This window comes from Rhinichthys klamathensis, unplaced genomic scaffold (assembly GCF_029890125.1).
Source record: "Rhinichthys klamathensis goyatoka isolate OS25496 unplaced genomic scaffold, OSU_Roscu_1.1 h1tg000133l_1, whole genome shotgun sequence".
Taxonomy (NCBI): Eukaryota; Metazoa; Chordata; class Actinopteri; order Cypriniformes; family Leuciscidae; genus Rhinichthys; species Rhinichthys klamathensis.
Genome location: NW_026606668.1, coordinates 4854875 through 4880532, shown reverse-complemented (window position 1 = coordinate 4880532; position 25658 = coordinate 4854875). Strand labels below are relative to the sequence as shown.

Below are 25658 nucleotides of genomic sequence, written 5' to 3'. Positions count from 1 at the left end.
CCTCTTCCATTTTGCAATTAAAGGAAATAAACCTCGGGACATGTTTCTCTCAAATGTTCTGCCTAGGGTGATGACAATATGTTGGAAGAGTTCTATTGTATAAGTACAATGTATGTGTATATTGTTAAATGCAACTGGTTGTTACTTCACAAAGATGTAACTGAGCACATTTCACATTTATATATCATGAAGTAAAACAACCTTTAAAGTCATTATGTCATGACTACAGTCATGTTCCAAATATGTTTTCATTTTTCTTGTGTGCAACACTGGAGAAATATTGAAGAATTCGTTTTTTTTGTTCATGCATTAACAATAATTGATGACTGAAGATGTAAGGTCTCAAAAAAAAAAAAAAAAAAAAAAAAAAAAAGAGACACAAAGTAGCCTACAGTATTATAAGTGGTCCAAATAAAGTTCCCTGTAGCCATGCATAATAGCTCAAATTTAAGTCGTGAAAAATTTGGCGCGTTGATAAGAAAGAAGAGTTTATGGAATTGATCTTGATTCGGAATGTATCAATCGGCTTAAACGGGAGTTTACAAAACCGATCTAAATGATTCGACTTGCTTTATCACACAAAGCTATCGTATGGATTTAGAAGACAGTTATTGTTCATGGACTACCTACTTTTATGGTGACTTTGCATCTTTTTAAGGCTGTGTTTCTTCAGTCACCATTCATTGTCAATGCAAACGAATAGGCCTATATTTTTCCAAAATGTCTCCTTTTGTTTTCTACAGACAATCTTGCAGGACGTCAACGACATCACGATGAGTAGCCTAAATTATGACATAATTATCATATTTGCATGAATTACCGCTTTAAATGGCTGTATAAACGACTCTGTGATTGTGCGTCTCATTAATGACAGTTGCTCGAAGACGTGGGGAAGGATGCACGCGCCCAGGGGGAGGGACGAAATCAAATCCACCTCACGCGCTTTCTGCTCGCGAAAAGCACAACTCAGCCACACAACCGGGATCCGCAAACATCCTTTTTACAGTTTGTTCCTACTCGATTCATTCACGAATTTGTTGCTTTCTTTTGGAAAGGGAGACGGATTCCCTAACTGCGAAGCTCGATGAATTCTGCGGGGAGAGTGACTTTGTTTTTTCTTTTAATTGCCCTGATCACGCAAGGTAAGTTCCACTCTATTCAGTTTATTAATACATTTTATGATTGCAATAACTTTGAAAAAGTATAATTGCTGTGCTTCTTTTGTGCCCACTGACCTCACGGTATTGTGATCAAGCGAAAAAAGTATAGCCTAGGCCAGGGGTTCTCAAAGTCTATATTCTAGGCTATATGCTGTCAGTCGTGAACTAACACTGTCCTTAAGTTAACTTGGTGAGAATGTAGAACATTTTCTCAGTTCCCATGATGTATTTTTTTTTAAACGAATGGTTCGCCAAGGCAAAATTCTTGCATCATTTAGCCTACCCTCATGTTTTTAATTCTAAACCCGTATGACTGAATTTCTTCATGGGAAACAAAAAGAGATAGAATGACAGACTCGGTCATCATTTACTTTTATTATGTGGAAAAAGGTGCAACGAAAGTGAATGATAATTGCTCGCTTAAATCACTAGCCTAATATTCTGACTAACACCCCTTTGTATCCCACGGAAGAAGTCAGAAAGGGTTTAAACAGCATTGTGGTGAAGAAGTTATGACAGAAATTTTGGGTAGCCTAAATCATCCCTTTCACATGGTTTCGTTAATGCAAAAAAATCACCAGGTGCTAAAGTCGTTTATGCATGTTAATTAGTAATCAGCGTGACAGTGGTACTCAATTCGTATTTGTCAAAAGGTTATAATTTGGATTTGATAGTAATCTTATAGATTTATGCCAAAGCGTAACATTTTAATATAGTCAAATTCATTCTTCACGCTGCTGGCGTGCGCGCGGAACGCGGAGTTTGGGGCGCATATTTTTCTCGCTCGGGAGACAGTACTGCGGGATCCCACGGCTATTTTAGACAACAACGATAGCACAATTGTGTTTAATCGCTTTAAAGCCTTTTATCGGCTGAATGTAACCGGTAGGTGAGCCCAGTGGCATTCTTATAATGAAATGCGGGTTATAATCAGTTCGCTTTTCACTTTCGTCAACATCCGCTTGTGCGTCAGAGCTTTGAAATATTTAAGTCTTCTCGGCGCAGAGAAAGCTGTTTACCTTAAGTTTGCAACATATCCACGTTTGGTCGTGTTCACCAGTTTTTGTCACTGGATTAACTGTCTGCTGCTAGTTTCCCTCCCATCTTGTTTGGTTTAGGTGGTAAATCTAGATCTACTGTAAATAAGAAGCAAGAGGCTTCACCTTTTGTCACTGCCATGCATCCATGTCACTCAAGAGTGAGTCACACTGAGGGGATAAACTTAGAAACAGGCAAAGACTCAGAGGACACATTGCTTTGTTCTTTCATCCTGTTGAGTTTTCACATTGTTAAATTCCTTTTGCTGTTGTTAGCTTAGAAGAGAAGAGCTGTCTGAGGATGAACTCGTGTACAACTCCAGCTATTTGTCATTCTCGCTGCAAGCATTCCCTCCATGCTGGACTGGTTACAAGGCCAATGTATGAAGTGAGAAGGAGGGAAGAGACAGACAAAGAGATGGAGTTTGGAGAAAGGCACACAAGTGGCTATAGAAAAGGTTTCTCTGGAGATATCCACAAATATAAAGTTTTGGAGAGTGCTGTGGGGAGTTACTGATATAGGCTAGTACATATCACTGTATGCCAAAGATTTTCTGTGGAATAGTCATGAACTTATCCACTCATTATCATCAATGAGTATATTTTAATATATTTTTTATTATTATATTATTGTATTACGTGTTTCAGAGTCGGGCAAGGTCAATGCAAATATAGTAAATTAAGCCAATGGATATTTGTAGGTATAAGCAAAAAATGCCATTTTAAATGTTTTTTTTATTTTATTAACTTACAATAGTTATGAACTTTTAAAATAATGTACTCCAGTAAATCATAATCTGAGTAACTGGGGCGTTTAAAGGACTAAAAGAATGAATGTTTATTAAAAACTTTCTTATCTATCTCTCGCTCTCACTCTCTCTCTCTCTCTCTCTCTCACACACACACACTGGATCCATATTGTACCTATATTGTTCCATTTATTCAAAATATAAATGTTGAAATGTACAATAAATCTTATAATTATGCATACAATGTTTGTAAATATTCGTGTGAAAATTGAATAATTTGTTTTATTTTAATGAGCAAATACCCTTTAATTCAGTGGTTCTCAACTTGTAGCTCTCTTAACAACAACACAGACACAGGTCGGATCCTTCAAATGGGCGTTTAATTTTTAGGCTCTGTTTTCTCCATGAGAACATACGTAAATGAACATAGTATAAGCACATCAGCAGATTAAACAATGTGTAGTCTGAAAGTAAATGAGATACAAAATGAACAATACATTAAACAAGTGACACAAATGCCTCGTTGGCAGTTTGTTTTGAAAAGAGGTCCTTAAGTCCTTAGTCTTTACCATCTGCTTGACTTAAGACAGAACTGATTTTAAACTTAAAGGATTAGGTCACCTCAAAATGAAAATCCTGATAATTTACTCACCCTGATGTTCATGTCTTTCTTTCTTCAGTGGCAAATAAATTACGTTTTTTGAGGAAAACATTGGACTTCAACAATTTGGTTACTGTTGAAGTCCATTGTGTGAAGTCCAAATCAATGCAGTTTCAAGGGGCTTTAAAGAGCTTCAAAGGCCTCTGCACGATCCCAGCTGAGGAATCGGGTCTTATCTAGCGAAACGATCGGTCATTTAAAAAAAAAAAAAAAAAAAAAAAAAAGTATATACTTTTTAACCACAATTGTTCGTCTTGTGCTGGTCTGCCAGGCATTACGTAATCACGTTGGAAAGGTCACGCTGGACATAGACGGAAGTACCGCCCCATTGTTTTAAACATCCAGGATACGCACACGAAAGGACCATTTTAAGCAATAAACTGACACAAAGACATAAATGTCATTCAACATACAATAAAATTTGAACGATCCTCCTTCTCCACGCTTGTAAACAATGGTGCGGTACTTCAGCGTACGTCCAGCGTGACCTTTCCAAACGCAATTACGTAATGCCTGGCGCATCGCAGACCAGCACAAGACGAACAATTGTGGTTAAAAAGTATATACATTTTTATTTTTTTTTAGAAAATGACCGATCGTTTCGCTAGATAAGACCCTATTCCTCAGCTGGGATCGTGTAGAGCCCTTTGAAACACTTCAAACCCTTTGAAACTGCATTGATTTGGACTTATCCTGAAAAAAAATCCTGAAATGTTTTCCTCAAAAAACGTAATTTCTTTTCCACTGAAGGAAAGACATGAACATCTTGGATGGCATTGGGGTTAGTAAATTATCACGAAATTTTAATTTTGAGGTGAACCAATCCTTTAAATAAAACTTAGCACTGCCTTGTGACGATATTAGACGACCAAGTCCCATCCTGTCTCCTACCTGTTCCGCTGTCCTCATCATCATGGCTGGTTCTGTCTAGTCCCCTGAATGTTTTAGATTTTCCACTCCCACCCCGTCACCTGCCCACCCCATTCTCCCCGTCATCACAACTTGCTCAGTCCAGTCCCCAGGACTCATCGGCTCCGCTGGTGTTGTGCCGCTCCTCGCTTCGCCTCCACTCCGCCAAAGACTCCCACTACCTCTCCAGCTCTCAACTCTGTGCTCCTTCAGCCTCCCCATGGTCTGACATTGCTTAGGCTTCACCGGACACCCTCGTCCCTCCTGGTCACTCTTCATCCTGGTTCTGCAGTGGACTTCCGGGCCTCTGGCTGTGACTCAGCCCTCCATCCCTTTGGCTCTACCGGGTACCTCCTTCCCTCTTTACTATCTGTCACGTACTGCTCTAAGACACAAAGGTTGAGGATCCAAATGCAGTATTTATTGAACAGGGTAATCCAAAGACGTAATCCAGATAACAGGCAAGGGTCATACACAAACAAACAATCCAAACAATAACAGACCAGGGCTGAGGCAAAGAGAGAAATCCGAGGGAACAGGCAGAGAACCAGGACATGGGAGAAACAGGATACAAACACGCTCAGAAATGCAGTGAGACACATACAAGACTTTGCAGAGAATGAATGAGAAAACCAGGCTTATATGGGGTGAGCTAAACAAGGTAATGACATACAGGTGGATGTGATCATGGCTGATTAGTTTGGGAAAAGGATTATGGGGAATGTACACAACAATATTCAAAGACCTCAAGATTTTTCCATTTGTTTGTGATTTACTGGATAAGGATGAAGATTTTTTTAAATATATATATATATATATATATTTATTTCTACCTGATCAGTGAGACCTGGACACAGTGAGAGAGTTGCACTGGGCCACAGATCTTTCTCTCTGGGCCATCAAGGAAATGGCAAACATCTTTGGCTAAACCTAGCAGCATTAAAGAGAAAGATAAGAGTTTTCTTATGGATGCTCCGCTGTCACCTCCTAGCCTCTTCGGCTACGCTGTCAACACAGTCTTCGAGAGGTTTCAGGAGGCTAGTAAACAGGTAGTGGCATTCCAGAAACTTCTCCCCCGCCGCTCTCAGGTCTCAGGGGCTGCTTGCCGGGAGCACCCCCAAACATCTCCAAACAGATCCTCACACTGTGCCACACAAAAACAGAGCATCGCCACCCAAGCACCCCCCTCACCACAGAAAGAATGGGGGTCAGGTTGGCGCTCTTAAACTCAGGTCACGGGGAAAAACGGATCTGAGGACCGTTATTATCTCCAAGAAGCCTGTGGGAAAGAGGTCCTGTCCCCTCCAGGGGGAAGTGGTCAACAACTCATTATATGGTGACCATTTCCCTTCTGTGCCCCCAGGGGGCTGTTCTGCCAACCCTGCCACCTCGTGTGCTTCGGGGCGCAGCGGTCTCCAGCGAGCTCACATTTCAGTGTCCGTCCAGAAACGTAGCGGTGCTGGGATGCTCTCCCCCTCTGTGGAGGATCCCAGAGCGACCAGTTTGGTTGTTCCCTCCGGGTTCACCACTTCAGGGCACCGAATTGGTTACTCGAGCAACACCAGAGGCCAGTCTCGAGAGACTGGTTCCCTCAGTAGATATTTTGACTGCGTGGAAGCTTTTGCCAAATATATCTGGTTGGGTCTTACACACTGTCCAAAAGGGTTACACTATTGAGTTCAGGTCTCGCCCGCCCAGATTTATGGGGGTCCTGCTCACAGTCGTAGGGCCCGAGCAGGATCTGTCCATGGAACAAGTGGTGAAAACTTTGTTGGGGAACGGGGATATAGAGCGTGTACCACCCCACGACAGAGAAACAGGTTTCTACAGCCGTTATTTCATCATTCCAAAGAAGGATGGGGGGCCCATTTTGGATCTAAGTCAGTTGAATCAGTCAGTTATGCAGCTAAAGTTCAAAATGTTAACCTTGAGACAAATCGTGCCACACATCAGGTCACTGCTTCCTCAATTCACTGCTATCTCAATTACAATCAAGTACAAATTAACTGTATTCAGTTGTGTTGTAGGCAGTAAAACAGTCCAGTCCAGTTTTATGTTGAAATAATGAAAATTTCTGTGCCACCCCAGACTCGTTGCTGGCCCCTGCCTGGCCACCCCTATGAAAAAATCCTGGCTCCCCCACTGCTGAGGAGGAACATCCTTAGGGGAGGATTGATTTTTTATCCACTCAAATGCTCTTTTTCTATAGCTTCACATCTGTGTTTTGGTACTGAAGAGAGAAATCAATGAGGGTCCAGCAGGGAGAGAAATTGTAGGAGGTAAACCCCTCTGCTCCAAACGAGGAGAAAAAGGCAAAAGAAAGTAAACAAAGAAAGGATGGGTGTAAAGACATTTTGAATCGTTTCTCATTCTTTTTCTTTCTTTCTCATACCAGCATTGCCACCTCTGTTTCTTCTGCCTTCCGGAGGCTGGTTTATTTATATATGGTGTCAAGGGTCTTGGAGCCCCAGGACCCTGCACTTGCACAATTCTATATGTTTCAGTGTGATCAGAGGTAACGCTTCAATTCATATGTAGGATGAACTGAGAGAAGAAGAAATTATAATAGAAGATGATCGCTCCAAGTTTATCTTTGAGATCAGCAGAAAATGTCACTTTTTAAAGAATGGATGACAGTGCTTGAAATGTGAATATTTCCAGGTGGCTTAGTGTCATTCCTCCTGCGTTCGGAATTAGTCACAAACTCACAGACTCTTTGTTCCAGATAGAAGTTACACAGCACACGCATGCACTCACACACACACACACACACACACACACACACACACACACACACACACACACACACACACACACACACACACACACACACACACACACACACACACGCGCGCACCACAGATAGTGACGCATGTCCTGACAGCACCTCACACACACATACAGAAACACACAGTCTGCTGTGGGGAACAGGCATGTGTATGCTACTGCAGGCTCAAGTCTCTGGGCAACAAGGACAGCTCACCTGTCTGATTCTATCTGTAATGCTTTTCCTCCACTGACAGAGAAACACACTTAGTGTCCTACTCACTTTGAGGGAAAGGGCAGAGAGGAGTGTTTCTCTCTTTCGCTTTCTCTCACCCCCATACTTCTAAATGAGGGCATATGTGCTCAGCAGCAGTTCAGGAGTGACATGGCTTTATATTATCATAGATGACTCTTTAGTCTTTCCAGCCAAATGAACACTCTTCATTATCTCCATCAAACCAGTTTCTGGAAAATTCATGTATTTTGGTTTGGCGATACAGTTAAAATAATATCAATATATGATATGTTTTTATCATGTTTTTATGATATTCAAGATATCTTGAATATTAAGAGATAATTAACCATTTTTGACAAGTTTTTCTTAAATGTTTCTATAAATCTATCTTTCTATGTAAATTAATTTTGATTTTGTTTTTATTTATATTGCACCAATAGAAAAAAAAAAAACTAAAGCAGTGTTTACAACATGTTTTACTAATTTTTTTGAATACATGTAAAATTCCATATAGGGACTTAAAAAAAACAAAAAAACAAGAATCTATATAAAATATCTGTTATCTGTTTATCTAAAAATAAAACAATTAACTAATTTCAGTAAAGAGGGAATACATTTCACGGTGACTCATACCTGTGGCTTTTTCGTATGTAATTGCAATTTTAATGGGCTTCAGTGCTGAATCCAGTGGACTAAGTCAAATGTTGGGCTTAACTGTTATGAACTGTAATTTTAACCGCAGCTATTTTTGATCAGCCTCCATCTTCATTGTGGCCACTGATGGCTTTCTTGCAATTATGATAATGTATGTCATTTCTGCTCCATTCTTACATTTTTATGTGAATTGGGCTCTGAAATGGAATAAATTTGATATAATTACCAGATTGTGTAAATAGTCTCTTGGACATAAAATATAGATTCATCCTGGTATATATATATATATGTGTGTGTGTGTGTGTGTGTGTGTGTGTATTTATTTAACTGACAGTGTTAATACAAAATATTTTCATGATTTGCCAGTTTTAGTAAATGCACAGAATCCTCAAAATTCACCTAGGGCACTGGACAATGGTTTAAAAAGTGAACATCTTTTCACATCCTCATTTTTTCCAAACCTGTATGACTTTTTTTGTGGAACAAAGAAGGAGATATGTGAAAAAAATAATAATACATTCTATTTTTTGTTCTTCAGAATAAATAAAGTCATACAGGTTTGGAACGGCATGAGGGTGAGTAAATCATGACAGAATTTTAATTTATTGGTGAACTATCCTTTTAAGTTTCCCACCAGGGTCTGCATAAGAGTTCAACTTTAAAAGATTTTATGGTCCATGCAGACACTGCTCTACTTTAATTTAAAAGGGTTATCTTAAGCTTGATGGGGTTCAGAAAACTAAATCTAAACTTCAACACTCTGCTTTGTATCTTATGCATTTCAGTGAGGGTTAAGTCCATTTAATTAATGGAAGCAAGGTCTTGCTATCCTTGGCTAACCCCATTAACAGAGGGTGCCATTGGAGAGTTAACTAGTTGAAGTAATTAGAAGAGGAAACTAAAACAAGAGACATACACACATGAGACAGCAGCACTGAAATATCCATGAGTGTGTTTGGGTGTTTAAAGTTCACAGCATATGGCTTTTCTATAAGGCTCACTCCATTCAATCCTATTCCATTTTTGCTAGGTTTACAGAAGTGATTACTGCAAAGGAGTGTTTGCAAAATGCCAAGTCAATTTATGTTATATCACTGCTAATCCATTATTTAATATAAATCTTAAAAGTGAATTTGTTGCAACAATACATGGAAGCCACTGTTTTAAGAAAACAGCTTTACGGTTGTATTGAAAATATTCTTTCAGACCTTTTTTAGCACCAAGTTTACACACTATTGAATATTTGAAAATTGCAACATTTAGCTGAATTGTAACCCCATGTATGGACTAAATATTTACTAGAGACGAGACCATATATTCACTATTCTCCAGTATATTTACTAAATAGTTATAACAGAAGCTATAACAGTAAGAATAAAATGGCAGAGTGATTGAATTACAAAAGATATATTGGACAACAGACTTCATTCATAGACATACTGTATATTATAATATTGACCTTCACACTCATTTATATTTTAAGAAAGATGTTAATAATTAGTTTTAGTTCTAAACATTGCATTTCGCCCTGTCGACAAAAAGCTAATTAAATAAATGTGTATTATAAAATTATTATTTTAAAATGTATTCATTTATAAAATGTATTTATTTTATACATATTTTTAATATTTATTTATTTCCTATTATCATTTGAGATATAGTTCCTATATCTTATTATATATTTAACTATAATTATTTAATAATTTTTATATATATCATCTTTCAATAGAAAAGGAAAAAGTTGAGGCGAAAGAAACAAAAGTACACTGACAAGTATCAAGATACCCTGAAATGTAAGCTTCTGGACATTGCGTATGTTTAGACAATTTGAAAGCCTCTTTTTGCATTAGTACAGGCAAACCTCATATGTGACTACACTTACGACCAGTATCCTACTAGACTATGTCTAAAATAAGAAGAAACGGTGCAAACAATTTAAGTTCAAAGTTACAAACTAAATAGTAATTCTATAGTGTGACGTTGTATATCCCATTTGAAATAAATATCTACATTCAAGTGCGACCCATACCCTGTTCTTGACTCGTCGTGTGTTCTTCAGTGTTACTTCAGACTTGGCTAGGTCCATCAGAGTGCACTATTTTAAAGTGGTTCTATTTTCCACTTGATTACATCTGGTCTCTTTGGTGATGCTGATGATGACCTCTAACCTTGAGAGCTATATTTGGACCCTATAGTGTCTGGTGGTAGGACTCTGGCTCTGACCCCAAGGAATATGCAACCAGCAACCAGAGTAAACACACTCACATTCTTACAAAAAACACGCATTCAAAATATAAAACAAGAAATAGAGTGAGGGGACAGTCAAAAACAAAAACAGCACAATTTTCACGGGTATATACAAGTACAAAATTATTTGCCCGTTTTGGATTACTGACAATAGCTGACAATTGTGCTTTGGGCCTTGGGCTACTGACATAAGTGGTAATTCCACCTTAAGGTTTTGTGTGTGTGTGTGTGTGTGTGTGTGTGTGTGTGTGTGTGTGTGAATTAAGTAAATATTTTGTACAATAATCATATAAATTCAGCCAATTTGGCTTACTTGCTTTCCTTGAAATAAAGATATCAACCATGTTCTCTTGATTTGCTTTGGTTGTAAAAACTCATATCAGTCAACCACTTTTACAAATACATTACTTTCCCGATTCGGAATGTTACTGTACTATGTGCCTCATTCTCTGTAGTTTTTATTTCGCCATCCACTGTATAATGAATGAAGTCTGTCCCTGGGTCCCACCCAGTGCACTGCATACTAAAGTAGATTTCTGTTCCATGTGTGTTTATCTCTGTATGTGTGTGTTTGTGCAGATTGTTTATCATCTAAAGGAGAAGACCGGCTGTTTCGTCGTTTATTCAGGAGGTATAATCAATTCATTCGGCCCGTCGAAAATGTGTCTGACCCTGTCACTGTGGAGTTTGAGGTCTCCATCTCACAGCTTGTTAAAGTGGTAAGAAAAAGTGTCCATGGTCTCAAAACATTTAAAAACTTTTGTTCAAACATTTGTGATAAAATGTAACTCTCACCTGAACTGTGGTCAGTATTACTAGCACTACATAATATATTGGTTATTAGTCAGTAGGCTATTAACATTTTTTTTTTAAATGATCAATATATCAGTATTGTATATTTAATTGTGAATGCTAGCCTATTTTTACATTTTATTATGTCTGCAATCATTGAACACTCACTTACTTTAAATCTTTAAAAACAATAATTTAATATATAACATACATTTAATAACATTCAAATGTTATATTTAGCCAATCTTAATATGAATATTCATTTTTCATAATATACAGTACATTATAATGTTGTGATGTCTACAATCACTTGTAGCATTTAAAACAATTAATTGTTTAGTTGTGGGTTTTCATTTTTTTATGGTGACAAAATAGTTTACAATTTCAGTATTTTGGTATGTAAGATCACCTGATCAGTATTGGACTGGACAGACTTTTTATATATTTGTGCATATTTGGTTAATATTTATCTAAAGAAGGAACCCTCTAATACATCTAATTACAAATGATCATATTGTTAAACATTATTGAAAAAAGAGAATCAAGCAAAGCTGAGACATTTGCATCAAAACACTAGAAGATTCTTGTCCAAATAAATTAGTTCTGTAAACTAAAGCTCAATCAAATGCAAGCACTTTTAACCTCTTAATAAAGCTCAATATAGGATTTTTGCAAGGATATAGTGCAAGGTTGTTTTCTCCGCAGGTTGCTTTCTATGAGTGTAATTCTGTGCTGTTTTCAGTTGTTGTGAGGGCTTTTTGTTTCATTTACTGTGGTCAGAAAGTGCAATTGAGTTAAAAGCCTTTGTGCCCCGCTGTTACAGGAAGTAGTGCAGACTCTGTGCTTTCCCTGGCGTCATACAAAATCAGCATGCCTCTTATAACTCCTGGATTAAATTTCCACTTCACCAGGGGAAAGCGGCCAAGATTATCATCACACCTTTATTCTTGCTTCACACACCTGAGAGATTAACAAGCCATAACCCACCACTCTATGGAACAGAATCCTGGATTATAGATTATACTCACTCACATGATTGAGGATTTCTGCTCAACAAGGTTTTTTTGTTTTGTTTTGTTTTTTTGCAGATGTTTTCTAGTGAATATGCAGAAGCTATTATCACTTTTGAGGGTACTGTGATGAATGGCATACAGTATGCACTTAAAGATAGAATATAAAATAACTAATGAAAGTAGCCCTCCAAACCCCTTTTCTAAGATCTTGTCAGATCTTCCTTTCCCATTAGACAATAACTGTATTGATTTTGTTGCTATGTTCCATTCTAAATAATAGAGCATGGCTGTCTTTCTTCTTTCTTCTTCATCTTTGTCTCTGCCTGTGTCTTCCTCTCTAAAGGATGAAGTCAATCAGATCATGGAAACAAACCTTTGGCTGAGACATGTAAGTGATGTAATAATAATAATACATTTTATTTAACAGCGCCTTTCTAAGCACTCAAGGTGGCTTTACAGAAAATAAAACAGGTACAGGGAACAAAAAAGTATAAACAAACAATTATGAAAAAGGACAAGAACAGTGCATTTACAAATAAGCAAGCTGGAACAGGTGGGTTTTGAGTCTGGTTTTGAACAGGGGTAGAGAGTCGATAATGCAGAGGTCAGGTGGGAGTGAGTTCTAGAGCTGTGGAGCAGAGCGGCTAAAGGCTCTGCTTCCCATAGTGACAAGTCGAGCAGGGGGTACAGTGAGGTGAATAGAGGAGGAGGATCTGAGGGAGCGGGAGGAGGTGGCGATGTGAAGGAGGGCAGATAGATATGGAGGAGCAAGGTTATGGATAGCTTTGAAAGTATACAGAAGGATTTTAAATTGTATTCTGAATTGTACCGGGAGCCAATGGAGCTGCTGAAGTACAGGGGTAATATGATGAAAAGAGGGGGTTCTGGTGATGACACGAGCTGCTGAGTTCTGGAGAAGTTGGAGTTTATGAAGAGATTTCTGAGGGAGGCCAAAAAGAAGGGAGTTGCAGTAATCAAGGCGGGAAGTGATGAAGCTGTGGATAAGTATGGAGGCAGTGTGAGTGGTAAGGGAGGGTCGGAGGCGGTTAATGTTGCGGAGGTGGAAGTATGCAGAACGGGTAACATTAATTATGTGTGACTGAAAGGATAGGGAGGAATCAAGGATTACGCCCAGACTCTTGACCTGAGGGGAGGGGGAGACCAAGGAATTATCAATGGGTAGTGTAAAACTATTGATGTATGTGTGCAGCATGTACTGTTGCACCTTGTGCATCTCATTGTTGTCTTATTGACGGTAATAATGTACTGTGACAAGAAAATGTGTATAGCATTCAATAGGATGGGATTGAGTAATGCAGGGAACGAAGAATAAAGTGGATATATATAGATGGAACAGATGAGAAGGTATCTATGTAAATAATTGAAAACTTTAGCACAGTTGTTATCTCCAAAACGAATGGAAATAAAGAGGTTAAAAAGATGCTAAAATATGTGCAAAAATTGTTTAGTCTAACTAGATCAAACTTTGTTTTTAATAATCAGCTGAATAATAAACTACTGTTCTGAAAGGTTTTTCAGTCAGCAAAATAATAATTATATTTTATAATAATTATAATAATTATAATAATAATTTTTTTATTCGTTTAGTTAATTATTTAGTTTAGAACTTTATTAATTTAGTCAACCTATTTTTCACCATCTAAGTATGATGCATTATATGATTTCATAAATGTCTAAAGTACTGCATATTTTTTCCTTTTATAATAAAAATACAGTAATATTGCACCTTATTAGTAATAGGGTTTCTTTGGAAATGTCTGGTTATATTTAAATTCTGCAATAGTTAGTACAAGATGCTCCTGCATGACCGCTGAACTTACTGCTTAAATTAGCATTTTTGGATTATTGAAATTTTTTCTAAGAATGTATGTATGTGTGTGCTTGTGTTAAACCCTTTAGTATGGTACAACGGTTGGGTACAACGCCTGATAGCAGTATCTCGGTATCAACATAGAGAGATAAGCAGTCTTAATAAGATATCTCTACACAGACATGCCAGAAAACAATGATGTGCACCCAAAATAAGCACAAATTCACAGCTATGCAAATAAACCACTTTAAACATTTTCAGCTCTGTATTCACATCTGATAGTAAACGGTAATAAACAATATACCTGCTCAAACAGGAAAAGCATTTTTTCCCCTTACAGATGGAGCGATGTGCACACGCAAAAACACACTTAAAGACTTTTAAAGACTATGACAGGGCACAGATGACTGAGGAACACATACCAGTGTAAATCCCAGATTTAATATTTTGTGATTTTGTCATAGATATGGAATGACTATAAACTGAAGTGGTTACCAGCAGAGTTTGATGGAATTGAGTTCATCAGAGTTCCATCAAATAAAATCTGGAGGCCTGACATTGTACTTTACAACAAGTGAGTCAAGTATTCCAAATTAACATGCAACTTGTATAAATGTTATATTAAAATATTAGAAATTTAGTATTTTGAGGGATATTTTCAAATTCTTAATTTCTTTTGGAGCGAAATGAGCATCAACAGAGCTAGTAGTCTAAGGGTTAAATTTCATAAAGTCATAACATTCAAATATACTTTTTTCTGACAGTGCTGTTGGGGACTTCTTGGTGGAAGACAAAACCAAAGCTCTGTTGAAATATGATGGAACCATCACCTGGGTCCCTCCTGCAATCTTCAAATCATCCTGCCCTATGGACATCACTTACTTCCCCTTTGACTATCAGAACTGCTCAATGAAGTTTGGTTCCTGGACCTATGACAAGGCAAAGATTGACCTGGTTCTCATTGGCTCAAAGGTCAACCTTAAAGACTTTTGGGAGAGTGGAGAGTGGGAGATCATTGATGCACCCGGTTATAAGCATGACATCAAGTACAACTGCTGTGAAGAGATCTACCCAGACATAACCTACAGTTTTTACATACGCCGACTGCCCCTCTTCTACACTATTAACCTTATCATCCCCTGCCTCCTCATCTCATTTCTGACAGTACTCGTCTTCTACCTTCCATCAGACTGTGGCGAGAAAGTGACATTGTGCATCTCTGTACTCCTCTCTCTCACTGTGTTCCTTCTTGTCATAACAGAAACCATCCCCTCCACCTCACTTGTGATCCCTCTGATAGGCGAGTATCTTCTCTTCACCATGATTTTCGTCACCCTCTCTATTGTCATCACCGTCTTTGTATTGAATGTGCACTATCGCACCCCTATGACCCATACTATGCCTAGCTGGGTACGTACTGTCTTCCTCCGAGCTTTACCCCGCATCATGCTCATGCGCCGGCCTCTCGATCTATCAGAGTCCTCTGGAAAAGGAGGACTAGAAAGCGGGAGCTCGTCTGGGACTGGAGCGGGACGAGGTGGAGAGGGAAAGAAGAGGAAAAATAGTGGATCCCAACAGGGAGCGATGAACTCTTTGGAATTTGGAGAAGGGAAAGGAGCATTAGAAGGAAAGAAAGGGGGATGCCCTTGTCACCCAATGAAAGAGGCAACCGAGGGGGATTGTGGGAAAGTGAGTCGTCAGTTGAGTCCACAGGCTATTAACACAGTTGTGGCTTTCTCTGTGGTGTCACCAGAGATCAAACAGGCTATTGAGAGTGTGAAGTACATTGCTGAGAACATGAGGAGCCGCAACAAAGCCAAAGAGGTAAAGAGGTTCCTATTCAGTCAATACACTCTGTACAACACACTGACTATGAAAAAATTGTTCTCTTTGGATAAACACACTGCCAAAATTGTATTCCCCTGCCAACATATAAGATTCCTTGTCATGTAACTTGACTCCACGTGCAATAGAGCTTTTCTGTCACACAAAGAGTTGTGTTTCACAACTATCACATTAGTGTAAGCTGGGCAGCAAACTAGACTTTTGCGCCTGCTTGAGCTGATGACCCCTATGATAGTAGTAGTCAAATTAGGCTTCCTGTTCAGTGCTCTATTTTGTCCAGGCATCTGTGTATATCCTGCTGACAGGATGGTGGGAGTGACATAGTCACATGGAGGGAAAACATGGTATGCTGACATCATTAACCTTCTAGTAGGACAGCCTTAGGGGCAGATTTACTAAACAGGGCAAATTAGCGTAACAGCGCAATTCCAAAACATTGCCGATGGGAGTTGAAAGTTCTGTGCGTGATCTACTGACGACGCGCAAATTAAAGAACACAGACGCAGCCACATTGACGAGCGCAAACCTTAGTAAATCTCCTTGCATGATTCATTTAAATACTCTCCCCCCATACATTTTGCGCCTGAAAGGGAAACTCCTAGAAATGCATATGCAATAAGGTCAGCTTCAAAATAACTGTCCACACCTTTTTAGCGCTAATTTTTCACTGCGTGTCTGTAGTAAATCCTGACATTAGTTTTTTGAGGCCAAAAGAGTGTTTGCGCTGGCACAAGCTGTTAGTAAATCTGGCCCTTAGTGTTTCCTATTTGCTACAGTTCTGCAAAGGGGGAAGTTCTGCATCGCTATCCAGAGCTGTGGGCTTTGAAGTCAGTGTTGTGGGCTCAGTGTTGTTTCTAGAGCTCACAATGGCGAAGCCTCTTCAAATAGTCTTTATTTTTTATTCATTTTTCCCTTTTATTTAACTCTGAAAGTCTAGAAAAACTTTCAGCATGTCATATGGAAATCTGTGGGGTTCCCCTTGAGAAATGTGAGGCGCCTTAAACTATCCAACAATATGTCTAAGACCTTTTCAATTGTAAATCTTTGTCTGTTTTGCCAATCCGGCTCATTGTACAGCGTAGTCTAAGCAACGTCTTTCTCACTGAATTGTGGAAGCTATCTCTTAGCTTGTAACAGCCCGAGGGTTTGCACAGTCATTCAACTCGTGGGATGGCTGTTTCCAAGCTGTCATATTTATTCCTGTTCTATATTTGCTAGATATTTGTCCTTTAGTCAAAGTATTGCAGAGTAGAGCAACTATATATAACTATGAATACATAATGACTGTTCCAGAAGCAGGGGGACGATGATCAAAACATCACAACCCCACTCTAAGTGAAGAGCATCTATAAATGGTGGGAATGACGTACTGTGGCGAGCAGGACGAGGCCGAGTGACGTGAGAGCGGCGCGAGGCCGGTGGCGTGAGTGGTAATGAGCGACACCTGTGAGACGCACCGGTCTCGCATCTCTCACGGAGGAGCGGAAGCATAAAGGAGGAGCGACGACAGTGAAGATCGAGAGAGGAACAGGCCTTATTTTATGTTGTGTTTTGTTTCTGTGGCCAGCAGTTGTCTGTGAGGTGCTGCTGGCTTTACTTTCATTTTGTATTTGTTTATTTTATTATTAAAGTGTTGAATGTTCGCCGGTTCCCGCCTCCCTCCTTCCTCCCGGGTTTCGGCACCAATGTAACGGGGTTCAGATGTTATGGGAAGAAGGAGGCGGGAACCGGCGAACATTCAACACTTTAATATTAAAATAAACAAATACAAATACAAAAAAACCCGCGCCCAGCAGGCTTGACGGCTGTTTCCTGCCCGGGGACGACGCTCCACTCCTCACACGAGGCCCGCTCCCTTCCTGCCGGAACTCCATGAGGAGTTGTCTAAGAGCTGGAAGGCGCCATTTTCTGCCAGGCTGTGGTCGACGGTCTCTTCGATGTTCTCCGTTGTGGACGGCGCGAAGGACAAAGGCTACCTCTCCATTTCTCCGGTCGAGGAAGCGGTGGCCACTCACTTATGCCCGCCCTCCGCTGGATGGCAGTGCAAACCATCTCTACCATCGAAAGCCTGCATGACTACTTCGGCTCTCATCGGTCGCGCCTATATCGCCGCCGGTCAGGCCGCCTCAGCGCTTCACTCGATGGCGGTGCTTCAAATTTACCAGGCCAACCTTCTCCGCGTTATGGACGAGGCAGGCCCGAATCCTGAGAACTTTACAGATCTCAGAAGCGCCACGGACTTAGCTCTGCGAGCCACCAAGTCCGCTGCTCAGGCTATCGGGAGGAACATGGCGTCTCTCACCGTCACCGAGAGACACTTATGGTTGACTCTGTCTGACATGAAGGAGTCCAACAGAGCTACCTTCCTCGACGCGCCCGTTTCTCCATCCGGTCTCTTCGACCCGGTGGTGAAAGGCTTCACCGAGCGTTTCTCTGAAGTTCAGAAAACGTTGCAAGCCATGCAGCATTTCATCCCGGGACGCTCCAGTTCCGCGACAGACCGCTCAAAGCAGCAGCCGCCTAACCGCAACTCAGCGCCACCACCGCCAGCTTAACAGCGCCGTCGCCCTGGGGACTCTCTGCAGCGTCCGCGCTCTTCCAGTCGCCACTGGCCGCCTCCCCCCCGGGGTCCCAGGCCCAAGGTCACGCTGAAGCCTGAGCCCTCTAAATCTTCCTGACCGTCCAGAGAAGACGAAGATGGTTGAGTCCCGACGCGGCCGGACCGCCATCAAAGACAATGCGCATCACTCTCTCAGCTCCCTCAACAGAGGGCAGAAAAGCCAGCCAGAATATTTCTTTTCTGGGAACAGACTTAGACTCTGTCAATGACAGCGCGGCTGACGTCACAGCGCGCGCTGCGGATACAGCGCTCAGTGGCATCATTCAGGGCCGGCAGTATTCTCCCTCTCAAGAACTTTCAGAGGATGCTAGGCCTTATGGCTTCGGCCTCGGCAGTGCTTCGGCTGGGCCTACTTCACATGCGCCCTCTCCAGCACTGGCTGAAAACGCGGGTCCCGCTTCGAACATGGACTTCGGGTCATTTTCGCCTCAGGGTAACCCAGAACAGTGTTACAGCTCTGGAACCCTGGAAGGTGTCAGACTGGTACCAGTCAGAGGTGGATCTGGGAACGTTCTCGAAATGGAAAGTAATCTCGACAGACGCCTCCAACTCAGGTTGGGGCACCCTCTACGAGGTCAGGCCGGTCTTTGGCCTGTGGACAGCCCAGGAAGGGCGCTTACACATAAACTGTCTAGAGATGAAAGCGGTCAAGAACGCCTTGGGGCATTTTCTCCCTTTCTTAAAGTGCCACAATGTCCTAGTCCGCACGGACAACATGGCGGTAGTGTCCTACATAAACCGCCAGGGCAGTCTCAGATCCCGGAGCCTTCATGCACTGGCAGAACGCCTCCTCGTGTGGTCTCAGCACAACCTGCGCTCGCTAACAGCGGCGAACGTGCCGGGCTGCCGGAACGTGGGTCCGGACATGCTGTCCAGAGACAACGTTCCCCCAGGGGAATGGTCACTTCACCCTCAGGTAGTCCAACTACTGTGGGACAGCTTTGGCAGAGCGGAAATCGATCTCTTTGCGTCATCAGAGAACGCGCACTGCCCAATATTTTTCAGAAAAAACAAGGACGCGCTGGCCCACAGCTGGCCCAGCTGCCTGCTCTACTCGTTTCCCCCGATCGCACTGTTGACATAGGTGATCAAGCGAATCAGGGAGGACAAATGCTCTGTGCTCCTTGTAGCGCCGCTTTGGAGGAACCAGGTTTGGTTCCCGGAGCTGATGCAGTTAGTGAGCACGGCCCCATGGCCTATCCCAGTGAGGACGGATCTCCTCTCTCAGGCCAGGGGCACCCGCGCCCCGACTTATGGGCCCTGCACGCATGGGCTATCAACGGGTACCCACTGATCTCCCAGCAGGAGTGTTAAGTACAATTACACAGACTAGAGCGCCCTCTACTAGACGGCTCTATGCTTCAAAGTGGTCAGTGTTTTCCGGGTGGTGCTCGGCTAAAAACCTAGACCCACAGCTCTGTGGCATTACAGAGATTCTCTCCTTCCTACAGGAGCCTCTGGACGAGGGCAGGTCCCCCTCCACGCTCAAAGTGTATGTTGCAGCCATAGCAGCGTTTACAAAACCCTTGCATGGCCAGTCATTGGGGAGGAACGATCTCATCGTCCGCTTCCTTAGAGGGGCTAGGAGGCTAAACCCTCCTCGACCCCCTATGGTTCCGGTCTGGGACCTTTCCACGGTCCTAGACGCTATGAAAAGTGACCCCCTTCGAACCACTGCAGTCTGTGGATCTGCGGTGTCTCTCGCTCAAAACCGCTTTTCTCATGGCTTTCGCTTCAGTCAAGCAAGTGGGTGACCTGCACGCGCTCTCAGGGAGCACTACGTGCATTGAGTTTGGGCCTAACGACTCTAAAGTCATTCTCAAACCAATACACGGCTATGTCCCCAAAGTGCTCTCCACTCCGTTCAGAGCGCAAGTCATTTCAAGGTCAGCCCTCCCAGGATCTGATGGTGAGAACGGCGTAAATCGTCTTTGCCCGGTCAGGGCGCTAATAATATACGTTGAGCTTTCGGCTACTTGCAGGCAGTCAGAACAGCTTTTTGTTTCGTTTGGCGGCCGCACTAAAGGGCTAGCCAGCTCGAAACAGAGCCTTTCCAGATGGATAGTTGACGCTATCGCTCTGGCTTATAAGTCTAAGGGCCTTCGATGCCCTTTAGGCGTTAGGGCCCATTCCACTAGAGGCATGGCCTCTTCATGGGCCTGGTCCAGTGGGGTTTCACTCCAGGATATTTGTATGGTGGCAGGCTGGGCCTCTCCGTCTACATTTATAAGGTTTTACAACCTGGAAGTTCCTGCCCTACAGGCTAAGCTGTTTTCAGTCTAAAAAACTTCCTGACTGACAGACTGTACCATTATTTCGTCATGCAGCTCAGGCTGACTTCGTCCATCCTGACTGTTATACTGTGCTAAGCACCCATTCCATTAAAACCTACATAGGGCTATGTTATATTCTTAGGCCCACGCCTCATTGGTCTAGACATTACCCACTATCATGTGTACCCTGGGCACATGCCCTTGGGGCCATGTGTGGACGACCTTAGCACGCACAGAGCTTTACATTGGGTTCCCGTAGCGTAAGCTCGCTTGCGCAACACGAGAGTACTCTTGTAAGAGAATGTACTCGGTAACCTAACCTAACGTAACCTCGGTTCTCTCTAGATGAGGGAACGAGTGTTGCGTAACCCTGCCATGCTTGTGCTGCGTTCTGGTTTCGCTGTATGAAAAACCAAAGAACACCCTATCTGGACTCTGCTTATATAGACATAAGCCACGCCCCTTCTGGCTGGACGTGACGCGCGCGGGCGCCCGCGCCCTCATTGGTGCTTACGTCACGTACAGTCCCACGATAGGCTGCGAGCTGCCTCGCCTAGGTCTGCTCTGTGCAGCAATGCGCTTTAAATTAATGTAAAATTAAGGATAATTTTTTATTCTCGAGAAAAGGGATTTTACCGTAGCGTAAGCTAGCATACGTAACCCTCGTTCCCTCATCTAGAGAGAACCGAGGTTACGTTAGTAACCTTTTTACAGTAACATTGAATTAAACTTGTAGTTTACTTTACAGAATTTTGTAATTTCACCAAATTACAGTATTTACCTGTCAACTAAAGTTGCCAATAAAATCCTGTAAATATCTCAAATTCCAAGATGATGTTGTTAAAGTTTAAGATTTTTAAGAAATTAAGAAATTTTAACAGTAAACTGTAATACATTGATTTAAATGCATTAGGATGAACACTATCTGAATATAAATTTTAAAATGAATTAAAACCAAATCAAGGGTGTTGCAAGTAAATATTTATTAAAACTGTTGCAAGGCTTTTACTGGTAAAATAAAAATTTCAGTCTGTTAAACTGTTAAAACCTTATTATAAAAATTACACAGTATAAAAAAAAAAGAAAAAAAAAAAGAAGAGTTTTATCTATTTTTAAAGAGTTTTAAAAAGCCATTTTAAGTCATAGTCTGAATAGAACATTAACTTTCCATATAAATTAAGGTCAAATACAGAATTTGGGGGATTTTGGTACCCCAAAAAATAATTTTGACTCCTGTTGAAACATTTTTCTTAAAGAAAAGGATTAAAATAAAATGCTTTAATCAACAGTATGCCACAAATTCTGTTGTTTGAGCTTATCTTCTATTAAAGGGGTCGTTCACCCAAAAATGAAAATTCTGTCATTAATTACTCACCATCATGTCGTTCCAAACCCGTAAGACTTTCGTTTAACTTCAGAACACAAATGAAGATCTTTTTGATTAAATCTGAGAGCTTTTTGTCCCTCCATTGACAACCTACTCAACTACCACTTTCAAATCCCAAAAAGTTAGCAAAGACTTAAAGTAATCCAGTGACTCCAGTGGTTTAACCTCAATTTAATGAAGCGACACGAGTGTTTAACATAATTTACAAAAACAAAACTTACCACTTTATTTACAAAATATTAATCTCTGACGCACGTTCAAGCATCAACGTCTGCTCTTGTGTCAAATTCTGTTTTTTTGCACAAAGCGCTCGCGTCGCTTCATAAAACTGTAAAACAGTGTTTGACCCATAATACATCGCAACCTATACGGCTACATCTTGTAAAATGTTTAAACAGTAATATTCTGTACAATTTTGCTGTAAAAAAAATACAGCAATTTGTTACAGTGAGCTACCTGGTGTCACTGTTTATTAGTGGCTTTTCGGCATGGATTTCAAGTGTGATTTCCAATAGTCAATGTGTTGTACTTTGTTTCCCTCTGGGAACAGTAATTGCATGCTTAACTGTACCTTTACTCACATGGTAATGCATGCAGTGCCATTGTTCCATCCACTTGTCCATTCAGATATCATAATGTTTTTATAATAAAGATCCTCATTGCCCATTGGTAGAAGGTTCCCACTTAGTGTCTGACTCAAATTCCAATATCATACCATGTTTTGGTTGTAATATCCTCAAAAGGATAGGTTATACATCACAGACATCAAGCATAAGCCTACAGACTCCTCTTCTCTCAGTGGAAATGTTTACTGAGTGCTTCACTGACAATAAGTGCTTTAGATCCCTCAACAGAGACATCACACTTTGATATGGAAAGTCTCAACACTTAATCCTTCTTCTTCACTCTTGGCTCAGAGCCTCACTACTGAATCAAATTTGCATAGTAAAGCGCCCAGTGCCTAAATATACGCAGGTAAAATGTTTTGCTCAGCTCTGCTTATAGTAGCACAATATAATTGAACGTATCCTTGTCACTGTGTAGTTAGTAAAGCATTCTGGACAGACAATAGGCCTGCTTTTCACTCATTCTCATCCTCACTTTGCCATTTTCTCCTCCATTTACCTTGCTTTCACATGCTCTCCTTTTCCTTCTTTCTCTCATTTTCTTTCCTTGTTACCTCTGACCTCTCTTTTCTTTTATTTATTAACCTTCCGTATCTCTTATTTTTTTCTCTATTTATTGTGTGCCCTTTCTCTCTTAGGTGGAGGATGATTGGAAGTATGTTGCCATGGTGATTGACCGCATCTTCCTTTGGGTCTTTGTGCTGGTGTGTGTGCTGGGAACTCTGGGGCTTTTCCTACAACCTCTAATTGGCTTCTTCTCGTAATTAACTATGAAAAACAGATGCCAGCTTACCTGTTTTAACCAACAGTTATCTGAGTCACTGACATGACTGCATTAATCCATATTTAATTGTTTTCCGTCACTACAAAAAAGCTCTTTTAAAACTATATACTGGTTTCCTTGCGCAAAAAGAAAATAGCTAATCAGGTGTTCTGTTTTTCTCTCTGCCACTAATCAATTGAAGACTTAAAGACTGCTTTTTGCCTTTCTAATCACCTTCCATCTTGAAGCACTGCAATGCCCATAAGAAGACTAATCAGACTGATTTGTGCTCTGTGTCCACTACTCACAATTCCACTTACAAGTTCTGATTACACGCACATCATATGTGGTGTTTTATACCAAACAACAAGTCCATCTTCTCTCAACCAACTACTCAACAGTCACTCAGGAAAATCTGCAACAGACAGTGATCTTTTCCTTGCCAGGGGGAATAGAGGAAATCTAGTTTAAACAAAAACAAATGTGTTGTGTAGATTAGTTTACCAAAATATCCGAGGAGAAACAGTGAGCTGTGTGATTATGGGATGAAATTAGTCAAGAATATGGGTTATCTCCAAATAGCTGTGAGTCGTAGCATGGCTGCATTCCAGAATAAAAATGACTAATCAGGTCCCATTTATGCCAAATAATTTGTGTTTAGAATGAGATTTATTCATCTTTTTTTTTTCTCAGTGTGTCTCATCCCTATGATACTGCATGGTGAAGTTTTTATTTTATCATTTGAAGCAGATGTATTGACCATGATGTCTAAACAACTGTTTTAGTTCTGTGCAGGCTATAAAAATTACTGCTTTTCTTCCCTCTCTTACACTCATGCTCTCTCTCTTGCTCCATCAGAGACATAATCCCCTCTTTAATAACAGCATTTGCATTTTTTTTTTCACTTCCACTTGTCAGCTTCTGACACTTTTGTAAAACATTTTTTTAAACAGATGTCTTTCAAATAAAAATCAGTTATTTTGTTGTTGTACACACTATCATCTCTCTGTGTTACTGCCTGTGTGTTGAACTCAGCAAGCAATGAGTGTGATGTGGTGTATGACTGGGAAACAGAGTGTATGTCTGTGAAACGCACATGCTTATCTTGGTTTGGCTGCTAGCAGAAATTTAAAGTGCCTCTGGTTTTATGATTGGTTTTTGGTAGTATTAGGCCTTTTGAAGTAGCAGATTTTTATAATCATTTCCTAAGTGTAAAAGCAGCTTCAGAATATCTGACTTAATTCTAGCACATCATAATCCTGTACAGTACCTCTGTTTATGGTGTGTGTAAATTACAGTTTTTGCTATTTAAATGGAACTAACGCATATGACTTTAGAGCAGTAGAGAGGCTCTAAACAAATTGTGAAAATATAGCGATAATATAGCGAAAATATGATTATTAATAATTAAATAATCATAAATTAATTATTTTTCAGAAATTGTATTTAATGTAGCTATCCTAATCAGCAATTAATTCATAATTCCATGTTTAAATTACTGCATGAGCATGATTTTAAAAAATGGTATGTGTTCCTACAGGGCTATCTTTTGAGAGAGAACAAAGATATGGCAAATGTAATAGGGTAGAAACACTATAGAAAGAATGTGCTCTCTCTGCATTGGTTTTTTTATGTTCAGGAATGTCTATTTTCTTCTTTTCTTAATATCAGCAGAATGTCTTGAATCAATATCGACTCAAGCATACAGACTGCAACAGCATCTTTGATATGTGGCAACATTTGGCCTTGTAATGCATTAATTCCAAAGAAAAATATGCATTCACATTGATGCAGGGAAAATAGCTAATTACCAACATTTGGCTGGAATTAGCATTACACTAAAGAGCATAAAACGCTTAGCTTACGACTGTAACCTCGGTTCCCTGAAGATGGAATGAGCGTTGCATCGATACTGACGCTATGGGAACGCTTTGCGTGATGATGTCTTGAAGCACATGTAAAATCAGTCCAATGGTGTGGCGGAACGTCAGAGGCGGGTGACGTCACGAACCAGGAAACTATAAAGCCTGCTCGAAAACAGAGAGCGCCAGCTTCGTAAAAGTCTAAAGTAGTCGCTGACAGGCATGTAG

General features: G+C 40.7%; 1 protein-coding gene across 1 annotated transcript; it reads left to right on the top strand.

Annotated features, from left to right (window-relative positions):
• The first annotated feature begins 849 nt into the window (after window positions 1-849).
• chrna6 (cholinergic receptor, nicotinic, alpha 6) lies at window positions 850-24385 on the top strand. Its single transcript, XM_056256948.1, has 6 exons — window positions 850-1142; window positions 10998-11137; window positions 12567-12611; window positions 14519-14628; window positions 14819-15878; window positions 23444-24385. Exons 1-6 carry the CDS (start codon window positions 1085-1087, stop codon window positions 23567-23569), a joined length of 1539 nt encoding a protein of 512 aa, XP_056112923.1. The 5' UTR covers window positions 850-1084; the 3' UTR covers window positions 23570-24385.
• The last annotated feature ends 1273 nt before the right edge of the window (window positions 24386-25658 follow it).